The 22,666-nt window shown below is 49.7% G+C and overlaps 1 protein-coding gene across 1 annotated transcript in view; it reads right to left on the minus strand.

Moving 5' to 3' along the window:
- LOC138472790 (S-adenosylmethionine synthase) overlaps positions 1-22,666 on the minus strand; it is a 327,300-nt gene that overhangs the window by 12,497 nt on the left and 292,137 nt on the right. The window contains exon 8 of the mRNA XM_069611138.1: positions 6,879-7,012. Within this exon, the coding sequence (XP_069467239.1) occupies positions 6,879-7,012 (134 nt within the window). The remainder of the gene's footprint in view (positions 1-6,878; positions 7,013-22,666) is intronic.

Genomic DNA, 22,666 nt, shown 5'->3' on the forward strand with positions numbered 1-22,666 from the left:
TACCCAAAGGGGTGGGTGGGTCAGAGATTTTGTATGCTCGTGTTATTTAATGCACGTGATAACCCGTGGCCAGCCTGGTGTCTTTTAGGTCACAGTCTCCAACAATGCAGAGTTGGTTTGTCACGTTTCGTTTTGCCGGCGGCTGCGGATTCTTGATATTATTTTGTACTTGCCGTCTTCTCCTGTTTGTGTACCAAGGGGACCTAGACAGCCTTTTTCGCTGTTGTAAAACAGTACTGTGAGAAATTATAGAATCATACATTTGGTCTTGTGTATCATAAACAAAATCATTGACAAACTGAATTGTTTGCTTATTCTATCCCCTGATATACAAGTGGCTCACCAGTGCAAACTAAGGCTAGCCCATAATATAGGCAGGGCCAGTTAGCACTTTGTCCTTTTTCTTGGAACATCGCACGAGAGGGGGCCAGCTGTGACTTTGGGAAGTTGGAAAATCCCAGTTGTCGAAGATGTTGGATCCGGACGGCGGTGCTGGACTCCGCAAGAGAGTAGGATGGGGCTCTTATTAACTAGTCGTCTAAGTATGGGTAGACGTGGACTCCTCTCCACTGCAGGTGAGCCACCACTGGTGCAAAGCATTTGGTGAAAACCAGAGAGGCCGATCTGAGTCTGAAGGGAAGAGCCTTGAACAGATTTTGCTCTCCTGCCACCACGAAACAAAGGTAGTGCCGGTGTGAAGGGCGAATAGGAATGTGGAAGTATGCGTCTTCCAGCTAGAGGGACGCAAGGAAATCCCCCTGCTGCAGCTAGCAGAGTACTTGTTGAAATGTAACCATGCAAAAATGTGTTGAGCACCCTTAGGTCTAGAATGGGTCTCAAACCCCCTGGTTTGTTCAGCAACCCCTTTTTTCTTACCAGGAAGTAGCGGGAATACACCCCTTTCTGCATCTCGTTCCTGTGGACCTTTTCCCCAGTACCCTTTCGCAGCAGAGACTGCACTTCCTGGATCAGGAGGCACTGCAATTTTTCTGGTCTTTGGACAGGAGGAATGTCTGGAGGGTACTTTATGAACTCCAGAGTGTGCACCTGATGGAGGAGAGACAGCACCCATTTGTCAGATGCTACTCGAGCCCATTCGTCGACGAAGTTAGAAAAACAACACCCCCACTGGGGTGCTGAAGTGGGAGACCCCAGCTCTCTGCCGGTCATGCTTGTTTGCCGGACTGGCCCCTAGGCTGGGAGGAGTTGCACAACGCTGGGAACCCTTGTAGGAATGGGTTCGCTTCCTGTAGTGATCCCCTGATGAATAAGGGCTCTTGTAGGACGAGGACGACTGGTACGTACTGCGGTTGTAAGTTCTATAACGCCCTTTCCCTGAACGAAAGGACTGGCTCTTGTGTTGTGCCCAGGGAGCGGGCGGTTTCAGTGTCTGTCTTTGTCAAGTAAGGCCTCATCCACCTTTTTTCCAAACAAGGCTGTGGCATCAAAAGGCAGGTCTGTTACCCGGGATTGGACATCTGGTCTAAAGTCTGTGGGTTTAAGTCAACCTTGTCAGCGTAGGACCACTCCTTACCCATCTAGCGATAGCCTGTGTCGGCGATGTCGACTGAGACAGTGATGGCATGGTCAGATGCAATCACACCCTCATGGAGAATGTCCAGTGCCTCTTGCTTCTTGTCCTCAGGCAAGAATTCCAATAGGGGCTCCAACTTTTACCATAGTGCGCGATCATAGTGGGCGAGTATGGCCATGGAATTAGCGTCTTGATAGTCGTGGCCGCTGTCGTGATTATTCTCTTGCCGAAGGCGTCAAGGCGTTTGACCTCCTTCTCTGGGGGCACTAGGCAGGATGAAGATTGTTTGGCCGACCTCTTCCTGGCCGCCGCAGAAACTAGAGAGTCTGGCATGGGCTGTGTGAACGATCTTTGGAGGTGCTGTTGCAGGGTGCGCCATGGGAACCAGGCCTTCCTCTCAGATGTCTTCCAGCAGTGGTATTGCCATGATTGACTTCCTGCGCTGTTCTCTTTGTTAAGATAGGATTGGTTATTTATAACGTACTGAATACCCAGAGGTTTCTAAGCGCGGACCCGGGGATCGAACCTGTGTGGCTCCATGTCGTCTTGCTTCCAAGGTGAGCACGTTGCCGCTGACCTATCCGCCCGAGACGATATAAAACGAAGATCTAAAACTCTCTAATTTCTTTGCTTCTCCGGTGCTAAACCGAACATCGTGGACACCCTAGACATAAGCGCATGGAAAGCTCCTACTTCATCAGGGGAAGAATCCCTAAGAGGCACCGCATCTGGCTCACCACCCGCAGTGATGAAGTTGTCAAACTCGTCTGTTTGATCGGAATGAGTGGGGAAGGGGTGACCTCTTCAGGCTCTGTGTCCGCTCCCTCATCCGTCAGTAACTCCGGTATTGACTGGTGTCTTTGCGGCCGGAGGGGTGGGGGGGGCTCAAGGCATCTCGTATCCCTCTATGGAGGGTCCTGGGTCCTCAGCCAGAATCTGCTTGTTGGGCTCGGCAACCGGTGGTCTAAAGGGCAGTGCATGCAAGGTCGCCACCAATGTTGTCAGTGTTGACAAAAGGTCCAATGATACGTTCCTTTGAGGGCGCGGTTGCTGATGTTTTACTGCTGTTGACAGCAACGGATCCCATTGGGGCAAAGGTTGTAGAGGCTGTACCACCCCTGCTGACGGCATGGGGTTCAAAGGTGGTGGTCTAATGAGACATGCTTCACTTCGAGGTGGACTCCTCTGTGGCAGTGCCCCAGGGGAAGATGGCTGCTGTGACAACGGTTTCCTCCACTTCCGACTGTGAAAGACTTGGTTCTGGGACGAGGCCACCTGGGAATAGAGCCACCCCCAGGTTTGGAAACACAGTTCTTGGACATGCTGGACGTGCTTCAGTTGTGTTGGTGCTGGCATCAGGGCCAACAGCTGTGGTGACAATGGACTGGTGAGATTTATGAGCCGTCGACGAAGCGCTCGTGGTTGTAGCCGTCGATGACGGTTTTGTTGTCTTGTTCGATGACTGTCATGTCGACAGTTTTGTCGACGACGATGAAATAGAGGATTTCGTCGCCGACGGTGTCTTCGTTGTCGATGATGTCAAGTCCGTGGACTTTGACGCTGATGCCTGCTTCGCTGATGAGAAAGCTGCGGTCAAAGACTTCAGTGTAGATGACCTGGAGTGCGACAAATGTGGCCTCGTAGCCAACTGTGATACGGTCAGAAAGGAATGCTCACCAGACTTGGAGCTGGACCTCCAGGTAGATGCTTCCTTGGGTCGATGGAAAGGGCTTCAGTCTTTTTCCTGCCCTCTGCTCCCTGGGTACCAACCTTCGTGGGCGGCCAGTCTTTGTGAGACGACCTCGAGCCATCATCTGAGGCTACCTTCTGCCTTTTCTTGCTTATGACTTGGTCATCTTGTGATCTGTACCTCTTCCTTGAGGTGGTTCGCTGGGACGTCCTACCCTGCCGTAACAAGTCATGACTTTGTACCTACCGAAGCCCAGTCAGATGCCTCGCCGGCATCTTCCAGCCAAGCAACGACAAAGCGATAACAGTCCTTCAGCGTCTATGACGAGAAAAGACTGGAAGAACTTTCAGTCTTTGATGACATGTGGCGGGCGAAGGTGAAGGCAATAGAGGCATTCCTTGTGGTGATCCTCCTCATAAACGTTCTTGAGCCCAGACCGGGCACACGCCCTGAAGAGGAACTTTCTCGTGGATTCCTCAACGAGGTAGGCCCAACTGCGTAGTTTACTAGTCTTCGACGTTAACCGGCGGCGTGAACGTTGGCCGGAGCTCTCGTTGGTACCAAGTTGCTGGTTGAACGACACCGAAGAAAATACCAAATTTATGTTATATTAATCTAAGAAAATGTTAAAGACATTTTTTGGATGACTCCCAACACCAACGAGCAGTAAAAAAAAAAAAAGAAAAAAAAAGAAAAAGACTAATCGGAAGAAGGCTGAGGAGCTAAGGGAGTATTTCCTATTGGCTGTGGACAGTATGACCCAAAACGACGACGATGGAGAACAAAAGTGGCTGTCGGTCAAATAGCACAGCGAGTAGAGCGCTCACTTTGGTATCTGTGCAGAGCCTGCTGATGCAGGTTTGAAATCCCAGCAAGGCCAAACTCAGCCTTTCATCCTTCCGAGGTCGATAAATGAGCACCACACACCTTGGGTAATAATAAGCAGCGCTCAGATACCAGAGGGTTTGTAGCGCTATATAAATGCTAAATTATTATTTTGTTACAGTTTTATTAAAACTGCTCTGTTTTTACTGAGGATTCCCAGCCTGGCGACGGGGAAAATTCACAGCATGTGAATGTATGAAAAATCCAATGTTGGAGAAATGTATGATTCTTTTACAATATGCCTGTGTGGCTGGGACAAAGCATTTCTGTACGATTTCTCTCCTCTCATCATTCATGAGTTAGGGTGCAGAACATGGCCAGATGCCTTAGTCTTGTGTGAAGCGCATCCAGGGATTCCGTTGCCCTTGGTGTGGTCTTGGAGAAGCTGAAATCTCCAGTCCATATTCACCAACCAACTAAACTAGGTCTGCAGCACCTCTTTAGCCACTTTGTATGAACCATCTCAGGCCAGCAGCATCTTGAAAATGTCGTGCACTTCCCCCCCAACAAAGAACAAGTGTATGGATTGTTTGGCGTGTGAGAAACCTGAAGGTGGCTCACCGCTAGTCCCTGGGGATCTGTCATCCTGGGGGTGGACCAGTGTGGAAGGATCACCTAGATGAGGGGTCTTCGGCTAGTGGGACACCTGATGGTGAGACGCAGTATCCCCTTCCCTGTAACACCTTTTCCCCATCCTACCAGGTAGGATACTAGGAACTCAACCTCCCCACTCCCCTTCCCGGGACAAAACCTCTCTCACCGAAAACTCAGTGTGAGCAAAAACGGACTAACACCAGAGCTGTATACCTGACATGTCACAACAGAATGGTCAGGCAATTACTGATCATTACACACACACCTGACTTCCATCACACTTCCCCACAGCGATAAAAGGCAGAGCACGAAAGAAAACAAGCTAAACCCTGTGCACATTCGAAAGTCTTTGATAGTTTAATGCAAACTGAAATTGGTCTGAGCCCAGCTGAGAGAGACTAATTGTGTAAGAGGAGGGATCTGAGCCCAGCTCAGGGGTATCCGGGGTGAACCGCGTGTCACCCGAGAAAGACTATTCTCTGAACTTTGTAAAAGGGGGATACGAGACCGGCTGAGGGGGGTCCAAGGTGACCAAATTGAGTACTTGGTTTTGTTTCAGTACATCAGACCCTCTGAATCAAGAGACAAATAAGTAAAGAGACTTGGGCACAGAAGGCCCTGATGCTGGTAATGGAACTGTATCCTCGTGCCGATGAAGCCAGAGTGTGCCTTGCCCGAGTGAACCACCTTGTCCCGTTCTGAAAACATGGGGAAGAGAGGCCAACGGCCTGAACATCCTGACATATTTTGTGCACACTTCTTTTTCATGAACACTACCCAACACTATTTGTATTTTTTTATGGTAAGGATTGGCAATAGGTTTTTTTTTAGTATAGGAGCTTTTATTTTGACAAGACTCCACTAGGACTGCATTATTATTATTTGATGGTCGTAGCTTGCTGCCATCTGTATATCTGGGATTAGATAGGCGTTCATCACACCCTTGTGGAAGTTCAATGAACACCCTTGAACTGTGGTCACTTGTGTCTGTCTTACTGTTGATACCATGCCTTCCTTACAGGCGGCATCCTCAGTCTCATGAACAGCCAAGAAAATATCTAGGTGATCCACCCAGAGATCCCACCATGGTCCGAAGGTTGCAGGAGCAACACTGGACTGGGTTTGCATGGATAATGGGGCAGCCCCCACATCAGGTAGGGAGGGCGTGCCTGTGCAAGCCACTGGACGCCTACCTTTGGGAAGCAGCTGCGGAAGAGGAAGAGACAGCACCCTCTATGCGCATATCCCCATCCATGGTGTGGAGAAAGCTGGTGGAGTCTCGCTCTGACCACGTGCCTCATTAGGTGCTGGACGAGAGTATGCAGCCCCTGTGGAGCGGTTTCCCAGTGCGCATAGGGACATGTGTTTAGTTATAGTAGGTCGGCCAGGCCGAACATCACTTTACAGAGAGTAGCTGGCCACCGCCCCCTCTCCTGCTGTGAACATGAGAGTTCGGCATGCCTGCCAGTGACCGTGGCAGTGGGCACAAGGAGCAAAATAGGTGAGTCATATTTCCCACTATACTATTCATTGCCAGAGGATGTGGTTTCCACCTCCAGAATTGACCACTGGTAGGAGTTGTACAATGATCACCAACACACTCTTGAGTCACAGTGTAGAACATCCTCCTTATCAAAGGGAGGGGCTGCTTTTTTCCCCACATTCTTTGCATCCCCTTGACGCAGATGTAGGACGTTCTACATCATAACAATGAATATGTTTTCCTAGCAATGGTGAATCAAAATTCAGTTACAGGTCGGTCAATGCAGGTTCCTGTCACTATTATCATGAGGCAAATCCATTATCATCTATTCATTTTATTAAAATCAGTGCAATGACAAGACTTCCAGATTATATGTTGCAAGAATCTAACAATGCATTCTTAATATTTTCCCTTAAGAGTATCACAAAACAAAGCATCCAACTCCAAATGTCTGATGTCGATGATGGGATTCCAAACAGGGTAGACGGTGACATCTACCTGGAAAGAGCAGAAACACTCACATTTTCATGGAATTTTAGCGCAATGAAATCAAGGCTGGTGTGCATCGGAAGAGCTCCTCAAGGGCAATTTAGACCCAGCATTGACTGATCCCAGTTTACTTAAAGCCCAAGCTCTACTACAGAGAAGAACTACTCAACTTAGTAATTTCTGGAATTGCATCTCCTTTTTACCTTACTATGACACCGGGACGCAGGTCAAAGTTCTGATTCACGATATCCAGTAGCTCCTTCTCAGATTTCTGTGAGGTACCGTAGGTAAACAAAGAGACTGACAGAGGGCGAGCCACTCCAATGGCGTAAGCAACCTACAAGTCAAGAAAAACATCATCGGTATTAAAGACTATGCAAACTTGGTTGACTGCAAAGTGAAATACGAATGGTAACAGTGGCTTTATTTAAGTCTGGTTAATGGCTCTTTCACATGGTCATGGGGCCACAACAGACACCGACCTAAACGAAAGCAAGAGAGGCATTACACACACTACTAATGAAGAAAGATCTAATAATAGTCGTTAGAACAAATCACATGTTCATTTTCTTGGTTAAAAAAAAAAAGCAATCAGGCACCATTTGTTCTGTTAGTACGCTTGTTGCAACATACCAGATCACCCTCAAAACGAACATGCCATAGTTATGGTACAGACGTGCAAAAGCTGCTCCTTTGCTCCTCAGCACCAAAGCGAGGCTGTACATATCCAAAACAAAGCACTGGAGATCAGTAAAAGACTTGCAGCTCCTGTGTTAAATAGTGGAACACACACATTCGAAGAACAGTGCTTGGGTGTGAATTTTCTCAGAGAAGGGGATTTCTAGCCACAGCCACATTTTTCAAATAAACTTTGAAAATATTAAACTACTTTTATTTTATTGTATTGATTGTAGAGCAAAACTGGCTTGAACACAGCAGATCTCTTAACAGCAGGCGGATATTTATAATAAAGGTTGAGGAACTGTACTGAAAAATGAAAAGCAGCATAAAAGGACATGAATATACCCAAAACAAAAATCACTTAGTGGATTAGATGGCGAGTAATACAGCAGGTACCCACTGGGATGTACACAGCACTAACCAGGTTAATTAGCAAGTTCATTCACAAGTAAGAGATGACCATGTTGTTTAAAGAAATTTAGTAGGACCGATGTGAACATTCAGCAAGACGGGTCGGTTTGCAATATAAAGTGGCTTTATTTTCCAGGAAAGCACAAAGTCTGATGTCGACAGACCTGTCCAATAGTGTTAACTAAATACAAGTGAAGAAATTAAAGATAAGATCTAATGAAATAAAGAACCCATAATAACAGAGTATTCCAGCCAATGACAGAATTTGATGGGATTTTTAGCTCCCTCACAAAGACAAGTTTCTCTTTAGTGAACACATTCTACCGTAAGGGCCACAATGTAGAACGAGGATCAGAGCTTTCATATTATTGCTCCAGGATCACTATAGGCAGGAACCAGAGATTTCATGAACTCGCAATTTCTCAGGTTGGAAGTTGACCTCAAGGAGTGGAGTAGAGATGCGCCATCCCTCAGGGAGGAAAGAACCAAATTCTGCTGGAGAAAACCACGGCTATTGTATGCAACGTTTCTAATTGCCATAGAGTGCCAATATCACACCATGTTGTGAAGAGTGAGTACAATTAAACACCAAGAATGCACTGAGATGAGCCAGGAGGAAGAACAGTGTAATGGCAGGAAGATCATGACAACTACAAAGCGATACAAACATGCTAAAGCAAGTTTCAACCATCCTTTGTCACAGGGTGAAGGACCCGATCCGATCAAGTGGGGATGGGAATCCCTCTCAACCTGGGGCAGGAGGCCTACCAGGTTGTTTGCCAACCAGTTCTGCCCTAGAGGTGAGAGGTGGTAGTTGGGATGACCCCAATCGATGCCCCTTCTACTTGTACCTGGCTACAAAAGTCAAGTACCACTTGTTATCACTCAATACCGGCTGTGCCCTGTTCCGACACATTTTATTCCTCCTTTTTAGGACTCCAGATACCAGAGATCCTTGCAGCAGAGGAGTGAATGAGAAACTTCACAGCAAGAGAGTTGGTGATTAACAGGGTCTGGAGCGGCGTGCTACTGACTGGCACCCAGTAGACTCCAGGACCTGATAACAAAGGCTTTAGGAATGATGTTCCTCGTGGCCGGTCATGGCAGATGCGCGGCAGACTCATGCTTGGAGACAAACATGCATGGGAATTTTCAGTGGCTGTATTTAGTTCAGGACAGACCCGCTCAAGGAGGATTTTAGAGGCACTTTCAACCCTCATGCCTGTATGGCATGACCCAGGTAGAAAAATAGGATAGCGATTGGTCCGGGGGAACTAGGTGGGTTGCAGGAGCAATCAGAGGCATGGGAGGAATAATAAAGGGGGACAAAGAAAACCTGTGTGGGTAGTTCGGGAGAGGTCAAAAGAGGAGGAGGTGGACAGAGAAACCAAGAGGCAAAAAGGACAGTGCAGCAGAGTGTGGAGTAGGATTATGCAGCGTGTGCAAGATGAAGTATTGGTTGGTGAGAGAAAGTGGTACTTGGGTGTGAGAATGCATCTATAGTGAGTTAGGAACAAGTTACTTACCTGTAACTGTTGTTCTCCAGCATGGGTCTGGCATGGATTCACATACTCATGAATATTCCCCGTCGTCAGGCTGGGAATCCTCGGTAAAGAAAAAATCAGTTTCAGTTTAGTTTCTGAACTGTCTTTCTCCTAACAAACAATCACTGGTCTCTGGGTCATACTGCCCACAGCCAATGACTTCCCTCTACCTAAGCCCCTCCTCTGGCAGCCATCTTCAGATTTCATAGCACATAAAGTGTCAGTAGGACCAACAGAAGAGCAGCAGAGGGGAAGGCGGGAGGGTTTGCATGCGAATCCATGCCAGACCCATGCTGGAGAACAATAGTTACAGGTAAGTAACTTGTTCCTTCTCCAGCATGGGGTCTGGCATGGATTCACATGCTCATGAATAAAGAATACATACACACATGCACAACATTAAACATTTCAACATTAAGCATCTCTTACCTCCTCACCAGGCTCACCTTCAAGCGCACAGGTTGCGCAGCACTGCTTGGCCGACTCTGGACTCCTCTCTGGAATCCCAGTCGACGCAGTAGAATCTCGTGAAGGTGTGCGTCGACCTCCACGTAGCAGCCCTGCAGATGTCCAGCAGGGGCACACCAGACAGGAAAGCCGTAATGGCAGCAATCGCTCTGGTTGAATGGGCTCTCAGACGGCCAGGCAACAGTCGGTTTGCCAACCGGTGACAATAGGTGATGCAGCCGGAGAGCCACCTGGAAATGGAAGCCTTGGAGAGGGCCTTCCCTTGGTTCACAGGGCCAAAGTTCACAAACAGCTGTATTGTCTTCCGAAAACTCTTTGTGCGGTCCGCGTAGAACTTCAGCGCTCTAGTCACATCCAGCGAGTGCAAAGTCCTCTGAGCCGGCGACAAAGGCGACGGGAGGAAAACAGGTAATACCCAGGGCTCGTTGAGATGGAAGTCCGACGGCACCTTGGGCATGAAGGAGGGGTGCGTCTGCAGCACCACCCTCGATTCGTGAAAAGTTAAGTACAGAGGTTTACAGTAGAGGGCCTGGATTTCTCCCACTCGTCGTGCAGAGGTGATGGCCACAAGGAACGCAGTCTTCCACGACAGGAATTTCAGCTGCGCCAAGTGCATATGCTTGAACGGAAGAGCCATGAGCCTAGTCAGCACCACAACGAGCTCCCACGCCGGTGCCAGAGCCTTCACCGGCGGGAACGAGCGGAAAAGTCCTTTCATGAACTCCTTGACCAGGCAGTGCGACCATAGCAACGACCGCCCCCGAGTTCTGGTGTAGCGGGAGATAGCTGACAGATTAATCGTGATGGAAGCGTGCGCCAGCCCCACTTTGGCCAGTGACAAAGTACGGCAGCACCTGAGGGGCCGTAATTCGTAGAGGGTTTATCTTCTGTGCACGGCACCAGACGGTGAACCTCTTCAATTATTGTCTGTAGCATGTCAGTGTGGACGAAGCCCTGGCCTTGGCAAGTACCTCCTTGCAGTATGCCGGGATCACGTATCCTCCAAACTCTAGTGCTGCAGGAGCCAGGCCTGCAAGCTCAGCGACCCTGGGTCGCGGTGCAGAATCGTGCCTCCTTCCCTGGCGAGCAGTTCTGCGTCTGCCGGAAGCCCGACAGGAGGGGACACTGACAAGACCAGAAGGTTTGGGTAGCATATTTGTCTCAGCCACACCGGTGCAACGAGGATCATCCTGCACTGGGACCGTTTGAGTTGATTGATGAGTTGCAGAAGCAATGGCAACGGAGGGAACGCATAGAGAAACAGGCCGTCCGAGGGGAACGAGAACACATCCTCCATGCTCCCCGGCTGGGGAAACCTGCTGGCGAACCTCCGGCACTTGGTGTTCGTCGCCGCCGCAAATAGATCGATGTGGGGATTGCCCCATTTTCGGAACAGAAGATCCACTTGATCCTGCCGAAGCTCCCCCTCATGGCACGAGCGCAGCTCTCTGCTGAGGGAGTCGGCGATGTTCTTCACTCCTGCCAGATGAAACGGGACGAGGAAAATCCCCTGGGCCACGGCCCAGTGCCATAGATGGAGTGCTGGGGATCTAGTGCCCCCCTGCTTCCAGATGTAGAACATCGTGGTGGTGTTGTCCGTGAAGACCCGTACCACCTTGCCCTTGAGGGACGGAATGAAAGACTTGAGGTGCCGAAGCTCCAGAATGTTGATATGCAACGACTTCTCCTCCGGTCGCCACAGGCCTCTTGCGTCGAGATCTCTGATGTGTGCGCCCCATCCTTCCAGGGAGGCGTCCGTCGTGACCGTCTCCTGATGAAGGGGGAGTCGGGAAGGCTGTGCCCGCTGCTAGATGCGCGCGGACACCCCACCACTGTATCGCTCGATGGAACGTCTTGTCGAAAGAGATCTTGTCCTCAAAGCTTCCTGATACCAGAATCCACCGTGCATCGAGGTACTCTTGCAGTGGCCACATCCGCAGCCTGCACAGCCGAACGAGGTATATGCATGACGACATCATGCCGAGAAGGGATTTGATGGACCTCACCCTTGTGATCTTCAGGGTCAATAGCCGTTGCACCTTGCCCAGTATGGCCGCTATTCTCTCCTCCGACGGAGACGCCAGGCACGACGACGCGTTGAGTCGGGACCCCAGGAACAGTGCGTCTTGTGATGGCACCAAGCAAGACTTTGCATAGTTCACAGAGAACCCCAGTTCCGTCAGCAGCCGGACGGTTTCCGCCGTGTGAGCGACTGCGATCTCCCTCGATTTCACTCGGATGAGCCAGTCATCCAGGTAGGGGTAAATGTGGATCCCTCGGAAGCGCAGCCACACCGCCACTGGCGCCAGGCACTTGGTGAACACCCTTTGGCGCCGACTTTAAACTGAAGGGAAGGGCCTTGAACTGATAGTGCTGCCCTTGAACCATGAAGCGCAGGATCTTGCGGTGCCCCTTGTGGATGTGAAAGTAAGCATCCTCCAAGTCCAGAGTCGACAGGAAGTCCCCTTCTTCCAGCTGTCCCAGCACGTGCTGAAGGGTGACCATCCAAAACTTCTGGGACCTGATGTACTTGTTCAAACGGCGGATGTCCAGGATGGGCTGCCACCCGCCCGTCTTCTTGACGAGGCAGTACCGAGAGTACGCTCCAGAGCCTCTTTGGAACGAGTTCTATTGCGCACTTTTTCAGCATGGCCCGCACCTCCAGCAGAAGCTGGGGGATGTGGTTTTCCTGCCTGGCCACGGATGGTATACGTGGACACTTCCGTAGGAATTCCAGCGTGTGTCCGTGGGCCATCGCGTCCAGCACCCAACGGTCGGTGGAGATGGTCTTCCACACGCCGATGAAGTTCGCCAGCCGGTCTCCCACCGGGGTGCGCGGGTGAGGGCCCGACGACCCGGCTGGTTCAGTCCTGTTTCTCCATGGGGGAGCCGTTTTTGGGAACCTTGGCGAAGAAGGCAACCTCCTCCGGGCTTGCTGCGGCCTCTGTAGGCCTCCTGGGTCGAAGAGCGGGACCGTTGATGGTAGGATGACGTAAAACCACTGAAGCCTTTGGAGGAACCCTGGGACTTTCCTCCGGAGGTCCGAAAGGACGGCCGTCGCTGCTGAAGCGTACCCAAAGCGTACACCGTCTCCGTATCTGCCTTGATGGCCTGGAGAGACTCATCCACGGTCTTGCCAAACAAGTTATCTCTGTCAAAGGGCATGTCCAACACCTTGGATTGCATATCCTGGCGGAAGTTGGTGCCCTTCAACCAGCCCCGCCGACAAAGGCAAACACCGTTGCCCATCTGGCGGAATCTCGAGTCGGCGACGTCCGGGGATACCGTGATGGCATGGTCCAACGCCACCTCGCCTTCCTGCTGAATCTTCAGCGCTTCCGCTCTCTCGTCGTCGGGCAAAAAGTCCAAGAGGGGAGCGATCTTGAACGAGAGCTCCCTGTCGTAACGAGCCACAATGACTCGTCGTCCCATGGCATCCAGCTTCTTTCCCTCGCTGTCTGGGGGGGGGGGGGGTAAGGAGGATGTCAACACAGACAAACCCGCAGACTTCTTCCTAGCCGCCACCGAGACCACCGAATCTGGAGAAGGCTGTGATCACAAGCACTTGGTTGCAGAGTCCGGCACCCTGTACTTTTTCTCGTACTGGTCCCTCTTCGACGGGGCCCGAGGACAGGTTCTTCATGAGGGACAGTCCCTCGTCCCAAATGTCGTCCAACAGCAGGATAGACAGCACAGTCTTCCTCTTAGCCTCCTGGGCACTGGTACAGGAAGCCCTCCTTTTCCTCTGGAGTAAGCTGGAGCAACCCGAGGCCCGCAATATCATGGCGTGAAACGAGCCAATCTCGTCGGGCGGCGAGGCTCTGGGTGACTGGGACGGGAGATCCACTCCGCCATTGTTGTCCGTATCCTGTTCGGTCTCGTTCCTCGGTGGGGGGAGGGAGGCGATGGATGGTAGGGAGTTGGAGGATAAACTCTCTTCCTCTTGTGCGGGGGTTTCACCGACGGCCCAGGTGTCGTGGGGTCTCTTCCCGGCAACAGGGACATCCTTGTCCGAATCTCTGAGCACAGAGTGTGAAGCGCCTGAAGGATGTCCACCTAGATGTCCGCCGGAGGCAGCAGTGGCTGCTGCGGTGGTTGCAGTGGAAGAGACGGCAGCAGGGGCGTGGTGTCCTCCGACTCCTGAGTGCCCTGCTCCTCTTTGTCGGTGTCTCCGTCACTCTCCACATCTGCCTCGCCGGGGTCCCTCCCGTAGGATTTGGCCTCGATGGATCTCTGGTCCAAGATGGTCTTGAGAATAGCAAGCTCCTCCTCGTCAGAGATGTCGGTGCCCTGTAGGACTACCGTGCCCCCCCACCACTTCTTGATCAGGGGAGACGGTTTTAGGGAGATAACCACATCGTCTTCACCTGTGTCTTCTCTACAGGCTGAAAAGATGATTCCCTCCTGGCCGGCAGGGAAACTCTCACTTTGGGGCCTGTGTCCCGTGAACCTGTATCAACGGCCTTCGCCAGGGACGCCACCACTCCTTCAATGGAGGTTTTCGGCGGGTGAATCTGGGTCTTAACGACCTTGGTTGGGCTAGGGGCCTTCACCGTGGGGGGATGTAGGGGGTTGCAGCCCGCCATGCTCCCCTTTGGCCTTCTCTGTCGGAGCAGACTGGGACCTCTCCGGAGGTTTACCCGGGTGCTCCGACTTCCTTTTGTTTGCCAAGCCGGACCGTTGGCTCGTGGTTGAAGGTGCCCGAGATGGAGCCCGCACCAACGGCACTCCCGGTGCCCGTGGACTCGCAGTGCTTTGCCTTCTGCTGGGCCCCCGTCACAGGGCGCCCTCAAAGTTCTTAGAAGACAGCTCGGATTTCTCTGGGTGACCGGGACTCACCCGACTGGAGCCACTTGGTAAGCCGTTCGCGACGGTCCTTCATGGTGCGAGGAACCAGGTCTTGAGAACGCACAGGCCTCATCCACGTGCGTCTGGTCGGTGTGTAGGCAGTAGAGGCACAGGGAGTGCCCATCGTCCAGGAAGATGTTCCGTAGGCCGCATCCAGGGGAAATCCTGAACAGAGGCGTTGAGTCTCCTCCATCTTCAGCCATGTCCTAGGCCTCCAAGAAAGTTCTGGAATCCTCCAAGAAGGTAAATCGATGATAAATCGCTCTTGAGGGGCGTAGAAAGTTCCGAATAACGGGTCCCCGTTAGTCGGATGAAGGATCGATGGAGCTTGAGGCTCGATTGACCAAAAAAATGAGAGCAAATTCTTAGAAAAATCAGAACGCAGTAAAAGCTCGAGAGCTGTAGCACGAGGACTCCCAACACTTGAACATGCGGTAAAAATCTGAAGATGGCTGCCAGAGGAGGGGCTTAGGTAGAGGGCAGTCATTGGCTGGGGGCAGTATGACCCAGAGACCAGTGATTTGTTACTAGTAGAACAACTGTTCAGAAACGAAACAAACTTTTTTCTTTACCGAGGATTCCCAGCCTGACGATGGGGAATATACATGAGCAAGTGAATCCATGCCAGACCCCATGCTGGAGAACTGTAGTCACTTGTGTCTGTCTTATTGGCGATACCATGCCTTCCTTACAGTTAACTGCGATAGATGTTGCAACAAATTTCCCTCCAAAGATCAATCAAGTGGCAGTGTTGTGGCTTGGCTACGTGGACAGCACTGCCCTTTTTGACCAGACAGCAATAGGGTTGCAGCGCTCAACAGATGCAGACTTTGCACAGTGAAATCACATCATAATTAACATTGGTAAAACCAAAGTAATGTTCTTGGGTGGCTGCCTTCCCAAAAAGCCCTTATTGAATTGTAATTTGCATAATATCAAACTGGAAGTGGTTGACGCATCTACTTAGGTTTTCCTATTAGGCTTGGGGGTAGTATGACCCCAGAGACCAGTGATTGTTTAGTTTCAGAACTGTCTTTGTCCTAACAACCAAACAGATTTTTTCTTTACCAAGGATTCCCAGCCTGACGACGGGGAATATTCATGAGCATGTGAATCCATGTCGGACCCCACGCTGGAGAAAGAAAGTGAATGAGAGGCCAAGAGTAGGTAGTGTATATTAGAGTAAATGTACCCAGTGAAAACAGGGAGCCAGTGGGAGAAGGAGGTAAAGGGTGCAGTGGAGAGTGTAGAGGGAGAACAGTATGAGATGGAGAATAGTAGAGCGGAGAGGGGCAATACGTAGAGCAGACTGGGGTGAGTAGTACAACAGAGAGTAGTAGGGTGGAACAGGCGAGTGGAGATGGAGAGTATTAAAAAAAGTGAATCGAGAGTAGTGGAGCTATCAAAATGGATCAAATCCTTCCTGGCAGACTGGACTATGAGAGTCTTCTCTCGCACCACAGCTGCACAACGTATCCCTGTCACATGCAGAGTACCACAAGGCTCTTGTGTGCGTCTCGCCCACTCTCTTTAGTGTATTTACTAAGCCGCTTTTTACCTCATCGACAAACTGGGCGTCATATATACTAACTATGCTGACAACACCCAATTACTCCTACCTATCTCAGGTAACTTCGACACTGACACTAACTCCTGAATGATATTTACCTCACAATCTAAGCCTGGATGGTACAACACAAGCTTTGTCTAAACGACGTAAAAAACCGAACTACTCATCATCGGCAACTCCCCTAGATTAAACTCACTACCGCAATCCTACAAAGCCTTTAATATCGATGGCAACATCATCACAGTGGCCAAGGAAGTAAAAACTCTAGGAGCCTATTTGGACTCCTCTCTGTCTCTTTCAAGACAAGTCAATGCCATTGCCTCCTCAGCAACCTACACTGCCAATTAATCACAGCTAGCAGACCCCTCCTAACAGACAACTGCGTCACACTAGCCAGAGCCCTCATCCTATCGAGAATGAACTACTGCAACTCCCTCTTTGCAGGCTCTAATTCACAAAATATCAGTCAGTTGTAAATAACTCAAAATAATGCAATCAGAGCTGCCCTCAACATCCCCAAAAAAGACCAGATCTCCACAGCCAGGTAAAACCTCCACTAGTTACCAGTATGTGACGGTATTAAATTCAAAGTCCTGTCACTAACGCACAAATGTTTGTCCAATAAATAGCGCCCCAGCCTACCTTGCCAATCAAATCTCCAACGCCCAGACCAATAGACCTAACTGATCTGCCTATTCATACCTCCTCACTATCCCGAGATTCAAACTGCAAAAAGCTGGAGGCCGCAGATCCCAGTAATCACATCCAAACATTGGAACTCTGTGCCACTATCTCGCGGAGCAGATTTACCGCTTTGGTCATTCTGCAAAGGCTTGAAAACCTGGTTGTTCGCTCAAGATTACTGTATGTAACAAATTAATGTACTTGCCTCATGACAACCTGTATGTATCCCAACATTTGTGCAAGTCCCGTGGTAGGACGAACATCTCTACCACAGCAAACTAACCCGTAACCATATCCTTAAATTAAGCTGTCAGATGCCTCAGTGCTTGGTTGCGCTCTACAAATGAACAAATAATTAGGAGGGAGAGCATAAGAGGACCGAAGAGCATCAGAGGTACAGAGAGTTAGGGAGAGTAGGAGGAAGAGAAGGAAGGAGAGCAGAAAAAAAAGGAAAATAAAGAGCAGCTCGGGGCAAGGAGTAAGAGGGCGCAAAAGGGCAAAGTCAGGTGAGACTTGGATGATTGGAACGCACCCCTTTTTAAGATATTTAGGACCCAGTTTACGATTAACCTAGAAATTTCAGGAGGTAGCCAGATAAAGTAATTGGCCTTTCACGAATAGCAAGTCAGATCACAGACAGTAGGCTTACCAATCACTACTAACCACCTTGAGATTTAGGGACATCTGGGCCACGGAGTGAAAAGCCCATACGAGAAGAGAGAGAAAAGGGAAGGCCCTTAGCAAAGCCAGATTCAAACATTCAAATGAAAACCCATGAGCCACCTTCAAGAGTTGGTTTGTTCTTGGGGTCAACTTCGACACCCTTCTTAAGTTGAGAGGAGGGAAATCACCCTGGGAGAGCAGCGGTAGAGGGGAGTAGGAGTCTAAGGACATAGAACCACAGAAAGAGAAGGGTGAAGATTTGGACAATAAACCTGAAATAAGATACTCTTGAAAAAGAGTGCTCATGATCTGCATTTTGGGCTCAATCCTGACAAAGCCAAAATGTTTGGAGGCACAAACTAAAGCATGTCTGTCTCAAAGTTCTCGCAGATAGCGTTGGGTCTTTTTTTCGGGCAGTCTTAAAATTGCCAAGCAGCAGGAACTGAAAAATATTAGCTTTTTTCTCCATTGCTCCATGGCAACAATAAAAATGTACAAAAGGTCCTTGGTAAAAAAAATAAAAAATAAAAAAGACAATCCATGGGTCTACAGGGCACCTCTGCAAAAGCCTTTTCTAAATGGAGCATACTGTTGAACTACGTGCACCGGTCGAAATACATGCAATTTGGTGGAAGCAGTATCTGGATGTCCTTTGAAGACCCCAATGTGCAAGCATGCAAGTGGGGAGGAAGAGATCTAATAGCTGCAGAGGGTGTCGAAGGGCACCTGGGTACAGAGGCCATGCACGGTCATCTCCCAGATACATGGAATGCCAGAGATTGCTACGGACGTGGTTAAAGACGTCGCTCCAATTATTGAGCGTCGTCTCCCAACAGAAAGGGCTCTGATTACAGGGTCATCTATTACAGACTTTAATACTAGAGAGTTAAAGAAGAGAAAGACCAAAACAAAAAGGTAATATCGCCTTGTAGTAGCACAGATATTGTATACTGCAGTTTGAAACCATGCCCCACCCTCCAACCATTAATTAAGCATCGCTAATTTGGAACACATTTTGAAATTAACAGACTTATGTGGGGCTGATACATAAACAATAATAGGGTGCCCAGCAAGAACTCTGTTTGACTTACCAATGTCCCAAAGATAAACACGGTGGAGGAGGGGCCACTAGGTTATTGGGTGATACATCTATCTTCATTGCAAACAACCATGAGGTATCTTGTCTTAGCTAGACTATGGGCCTCATGAGTTTGGAGGCAGCCATGGAGCTAGTAGCTCCATGGCTGCCTCCAAACCGGGCTCCTTTACCGGGTTCCTGCAATGAGGAATAACCGGGTCATTCGGACATAGGAGGACCTGGTCATTCCTCCTTGCAGGAACCATTCCCCATTCCCATTGGAGCCCCCACAGGGCTCGAAGGGAATGGGAAGGGAGGTAATAACGGGCAGATTACATCTGGCCTGTTATTACCTCCCTCTTCCCCTCGCGGGACCCGGAAAGGACGCCTGGTTTTACCAGGCGTCTGATTCGGTTCCCGCAAAGGTAAGCTTGTAATCGTCACTCCCGTAATGAAGGGGGCTGGTCCCGTACCGGCCCCCTTCATTAGGGGAGCGCCACCCTTATAATGAGGCCCTATATCTGGCATTCGGAAAAGGCTAGAGGAGACGGAGTGGATGATAAAGATTTCCAGTTATATTGTGGGACTACAAGAAAGACGAACAATGAAGACTCCAGGAAACACGCCTTTACTAAACCTGGAAATTCAAGAACGAATATCAACTCTGAAGTAGGGGAGAAGGACCGAATGATATATAAATCAGCAGTGGTGAACATAATTTCTTGTGGTTACATCTGCACAAAATTATTGTTTACAGGTTAACTGTTAGACCTTGGGATTACAAAAAACTACAATAAATGACACTACTTTCACCATAAGAAAATACAGAACACATGTAAATACAAACATTAGAATACATCCTTACATTAACTATGTAAATCTAAAGGAAAAAATTAAGTAGAATTACAAAATGCTACACATGAGTAGGGTTGGGCGATATGGACCAAAGGTCATATCTTGATATTTTGGGGCTGAATTGCGATATACGGTATATATCTCGATATTGTTTATGTGGGTTAAATGCTCAGTGGTAAGCCGCCAACTACATGTGAGATGTCTATAAGACATTGATCAAAATAAAGTGCAAATACAGGGTTCCCTCTTCCTGTTTGAGAATACACACAGCTGTGTAAATATCAAAAAGGTACATTAAAAAAATTCTAGTCTATGTAATAATGTATATACATGTATATCCTGATATTAACAATATTGTCTCATCCTATATCGAGTTAGAAAATATATCGATATCTCCAAAACTCGATATATCGCCCAGCCCTACCGATGAGACATCAAATGTGTGAAAAAACTGGCATGTTTCTGTCCTATCTGGATTTAGAAATTCATTATGGGAACATACTAACGCAAACAAAATAGATCTCTGATGTGCAGACCATTTGAATTTATAGTTTGGAGAGTTTTAAAGAGTCAAACATAGCTTTATCATCCAAGCAGTTCATTGTACAATTCTATCAATGGTATTCCCTCCTTGTTATATCTGGCCAAGAATGATCTTGTATTCTAGGCTATTCAGTGGCATATCATAAATAGGTTGATGAGGGATAAGAATGTATTTCCAGACTCTTCACTAAATTAATAGTTACTCACTGTAGTGACAAACGTACTCTTAGTCCATAGTCCCCTTTCCTCCATACTGCATGGGCGTCCCTTGCTAGGGACAGAAGACTGAACCTTTTTCACCAGAAAAAACCTTCCCCTTTAAATTTCAAGGCACGCAGGGGCGCAGCCCTGGGAGCATGCACTCCCTGACTCTGCCCACTGGTGCCACTCCTCAGTCTCCATTGACGCGTCGACAATATTTTACATTGCCCAATGACACCAGTATTAGGAGGGAGGGTGGTGGAACGTATGGAGGAAAGGGGACTAAGAGTATGTTAGTCATTACGGTGAGTAACTATTAGTTACTCTTACGCCCCGTCACCCTTCGTCCATAGTGTATGGGCGATTACAACTGAGTGTAGCCCTAGGATGGAGAGGAGACCCCCCTTAAGAAAACAGATTCCTTAGAACCGCCTGTCTGAAAGCTGCGTCTGACTTAGAGCTGGTGTCCAAATAGTAATGCTTACAGAAAGCTGAAGGAGTGGCCCAGGTGGCCGCCCAGCTGATGACCTGACACGGAACATGCCACTGGAATGCAATGGCGGTGGCCTTGGCTTTGACAGCGCTGGCGTGCATGTTAGCTGGCAGGGGCTTGTGCTGCCCCTCGTAGGCCTCCTTGATGGCCAAAACCATCCATCGTGCTATAGAGGCCTTGGATGCCTGACTCCCGGGCCTTGACCCCCCCCCCCTCAAAGGCGACAAACCGTGTGTCCGACTTGCGGAAGCCTTTGGTTCTGTCCAGATAGAATTTCAGAGCGCTTCCGACATCCAGACAGTGCAAGACCCTCTGAGCCTCGTCCTTAGGGTCAGCAAAAAACATAGGTAAGTATTTCCTCGTTTAGATGGAAAGCAGAGGGTACCTTAGGTAGGAACGTGGTGTGTGGCCCCTCAGGACCACCTTATCCTTGTGATAAGTCGTATAGGGTTCTGAGGCCACCAGAGGCTGGATATCGCTGACTCTGCGAGCAGAGGTGAGGCCCACTAACAGAGCTGTCTTAAAGGTTACCAGCCTGATGTCCGCAGATGCCATTGGCTCGAAGGGCTTGTGCGCCAAGGCACCCAGCATTACATTGAGGTCCCACACAGGGTGTGGTTTTTTTTATGGGCGGTTAGAGCCTGGAGAGGCCCGCCAAATATCTCCTGACTATCGGGTTGGAAGACCTCCCCCTCTGAATTTGTGTAGGCCCCTATGGCTGCAAATAAGTGCGGCATGTGTCCACCTGCACGCATGAGTGAGCAAGGTGAGCAGAGAAGGAGAGCACATCATCCAGCATGCACGTAAGGGGGCCCGCCCGGTGACAGAACCTAGTCCATTGAACTCTTGTACTGGCTCCTGGTAGCCTTGCTCCTAGCGCCTCAAATGATTTCTAGGTTAGCCTGGGATAGGCTCAGGTGCTTCAGCATGACCTCTCAGGAATCACGTTACGAGGGCTAATTTCTGTGGAGCGGGGTGGATGACCCTGCCCCTCTGCTACGCCAGAAGGTGAGCTGGGCCCATCGGAAGGTGAATGGGTGGCCTGTCCGAGAGGCTGAGAACCTCTGAGAACCACAGTCTCGCTGGCCACCACAGAGCTATCAGAATGATGCTGAGGTGGCAAGATTCCTTTATCTTGCAGATCACCCTGTGAACCAGGGGTGTGTGAGGGAAGGCATACGCTGTCATGCCGTTCCACTGTATCTGGAATGCGTCACCCAGGGACCCAGGGCCCTGTCCCTGCCAGGACGCAAACTGCTAGCACTTACTGTTGTCCCAGGAGGCAAAAAGATCCACTTGAGGATGGCCTAATCTGCTGAAGATCCAGCAGCACCCGATTGTTCAATTGCCACTCGTAATTGTCCGCTCCCAGTCTGCTGAGCCATCCGCCTCTTGTTGGACTCCCCCGGCAGGTGGAAGGCCGTGAGGTAGATTTTGTTCTACAGGTCCTATGCCCACATGCTGGCCGCTAGGCTGCACAGTGGAGAGGACCTGGTACACCCCTGCTTGTTTACATAGTACATGCTGGTGGAGTTGTCGGTCTGGATAAGGACGACCTTGCCCCCAATGAGCACAAGGAAAGCTTTGAGAGCTAGCCAGGTGGCTTTCAGCTCCAGCCAGTTGATATGAGACTCCTGCTCCTGTCCAGACTCCATGGACACTGTGGCTGTCCAGAGAGGGCCCCCCAAGCCCTCTATGGAGGAGTCCGTAATGATGGTCACCTGCGGGCCGACTGCCGGAAGTGCTTGCCTGTCCGCAAGTTGCAGTCCCTGGACCACCAGATGAGGTCAGAGTGGAGAGAATGAGGAATGTTAACAGCTCCGCTTGGTAGCCCTGCTCCTGATTCCATGAGGCTGCAAAGTGCAGCTGTAATTTCATCTGGAGTCTCGTGTGGGGTACGGCCAGTAGGACCGCTGCCATGATACCTAATAAATATTGGTACCACCAGGTTG

Source organism: Ambystoma mexicanum, chromosome 8 (genome assembly GCF_040938575.1).
Source record: "Ambystoma mexicanum isolate Mex_15411 chromosome 8, UKY_AmexF1_1, whole genome shotgun sequence".
Taxonomy (NCBI): domain Eukaryota; kingdom Metazoa; phylum Chordata; class Amphibia; order Caudata; family Ambystomatidae; genus Ambystoma; species Ambystoma mexicanum.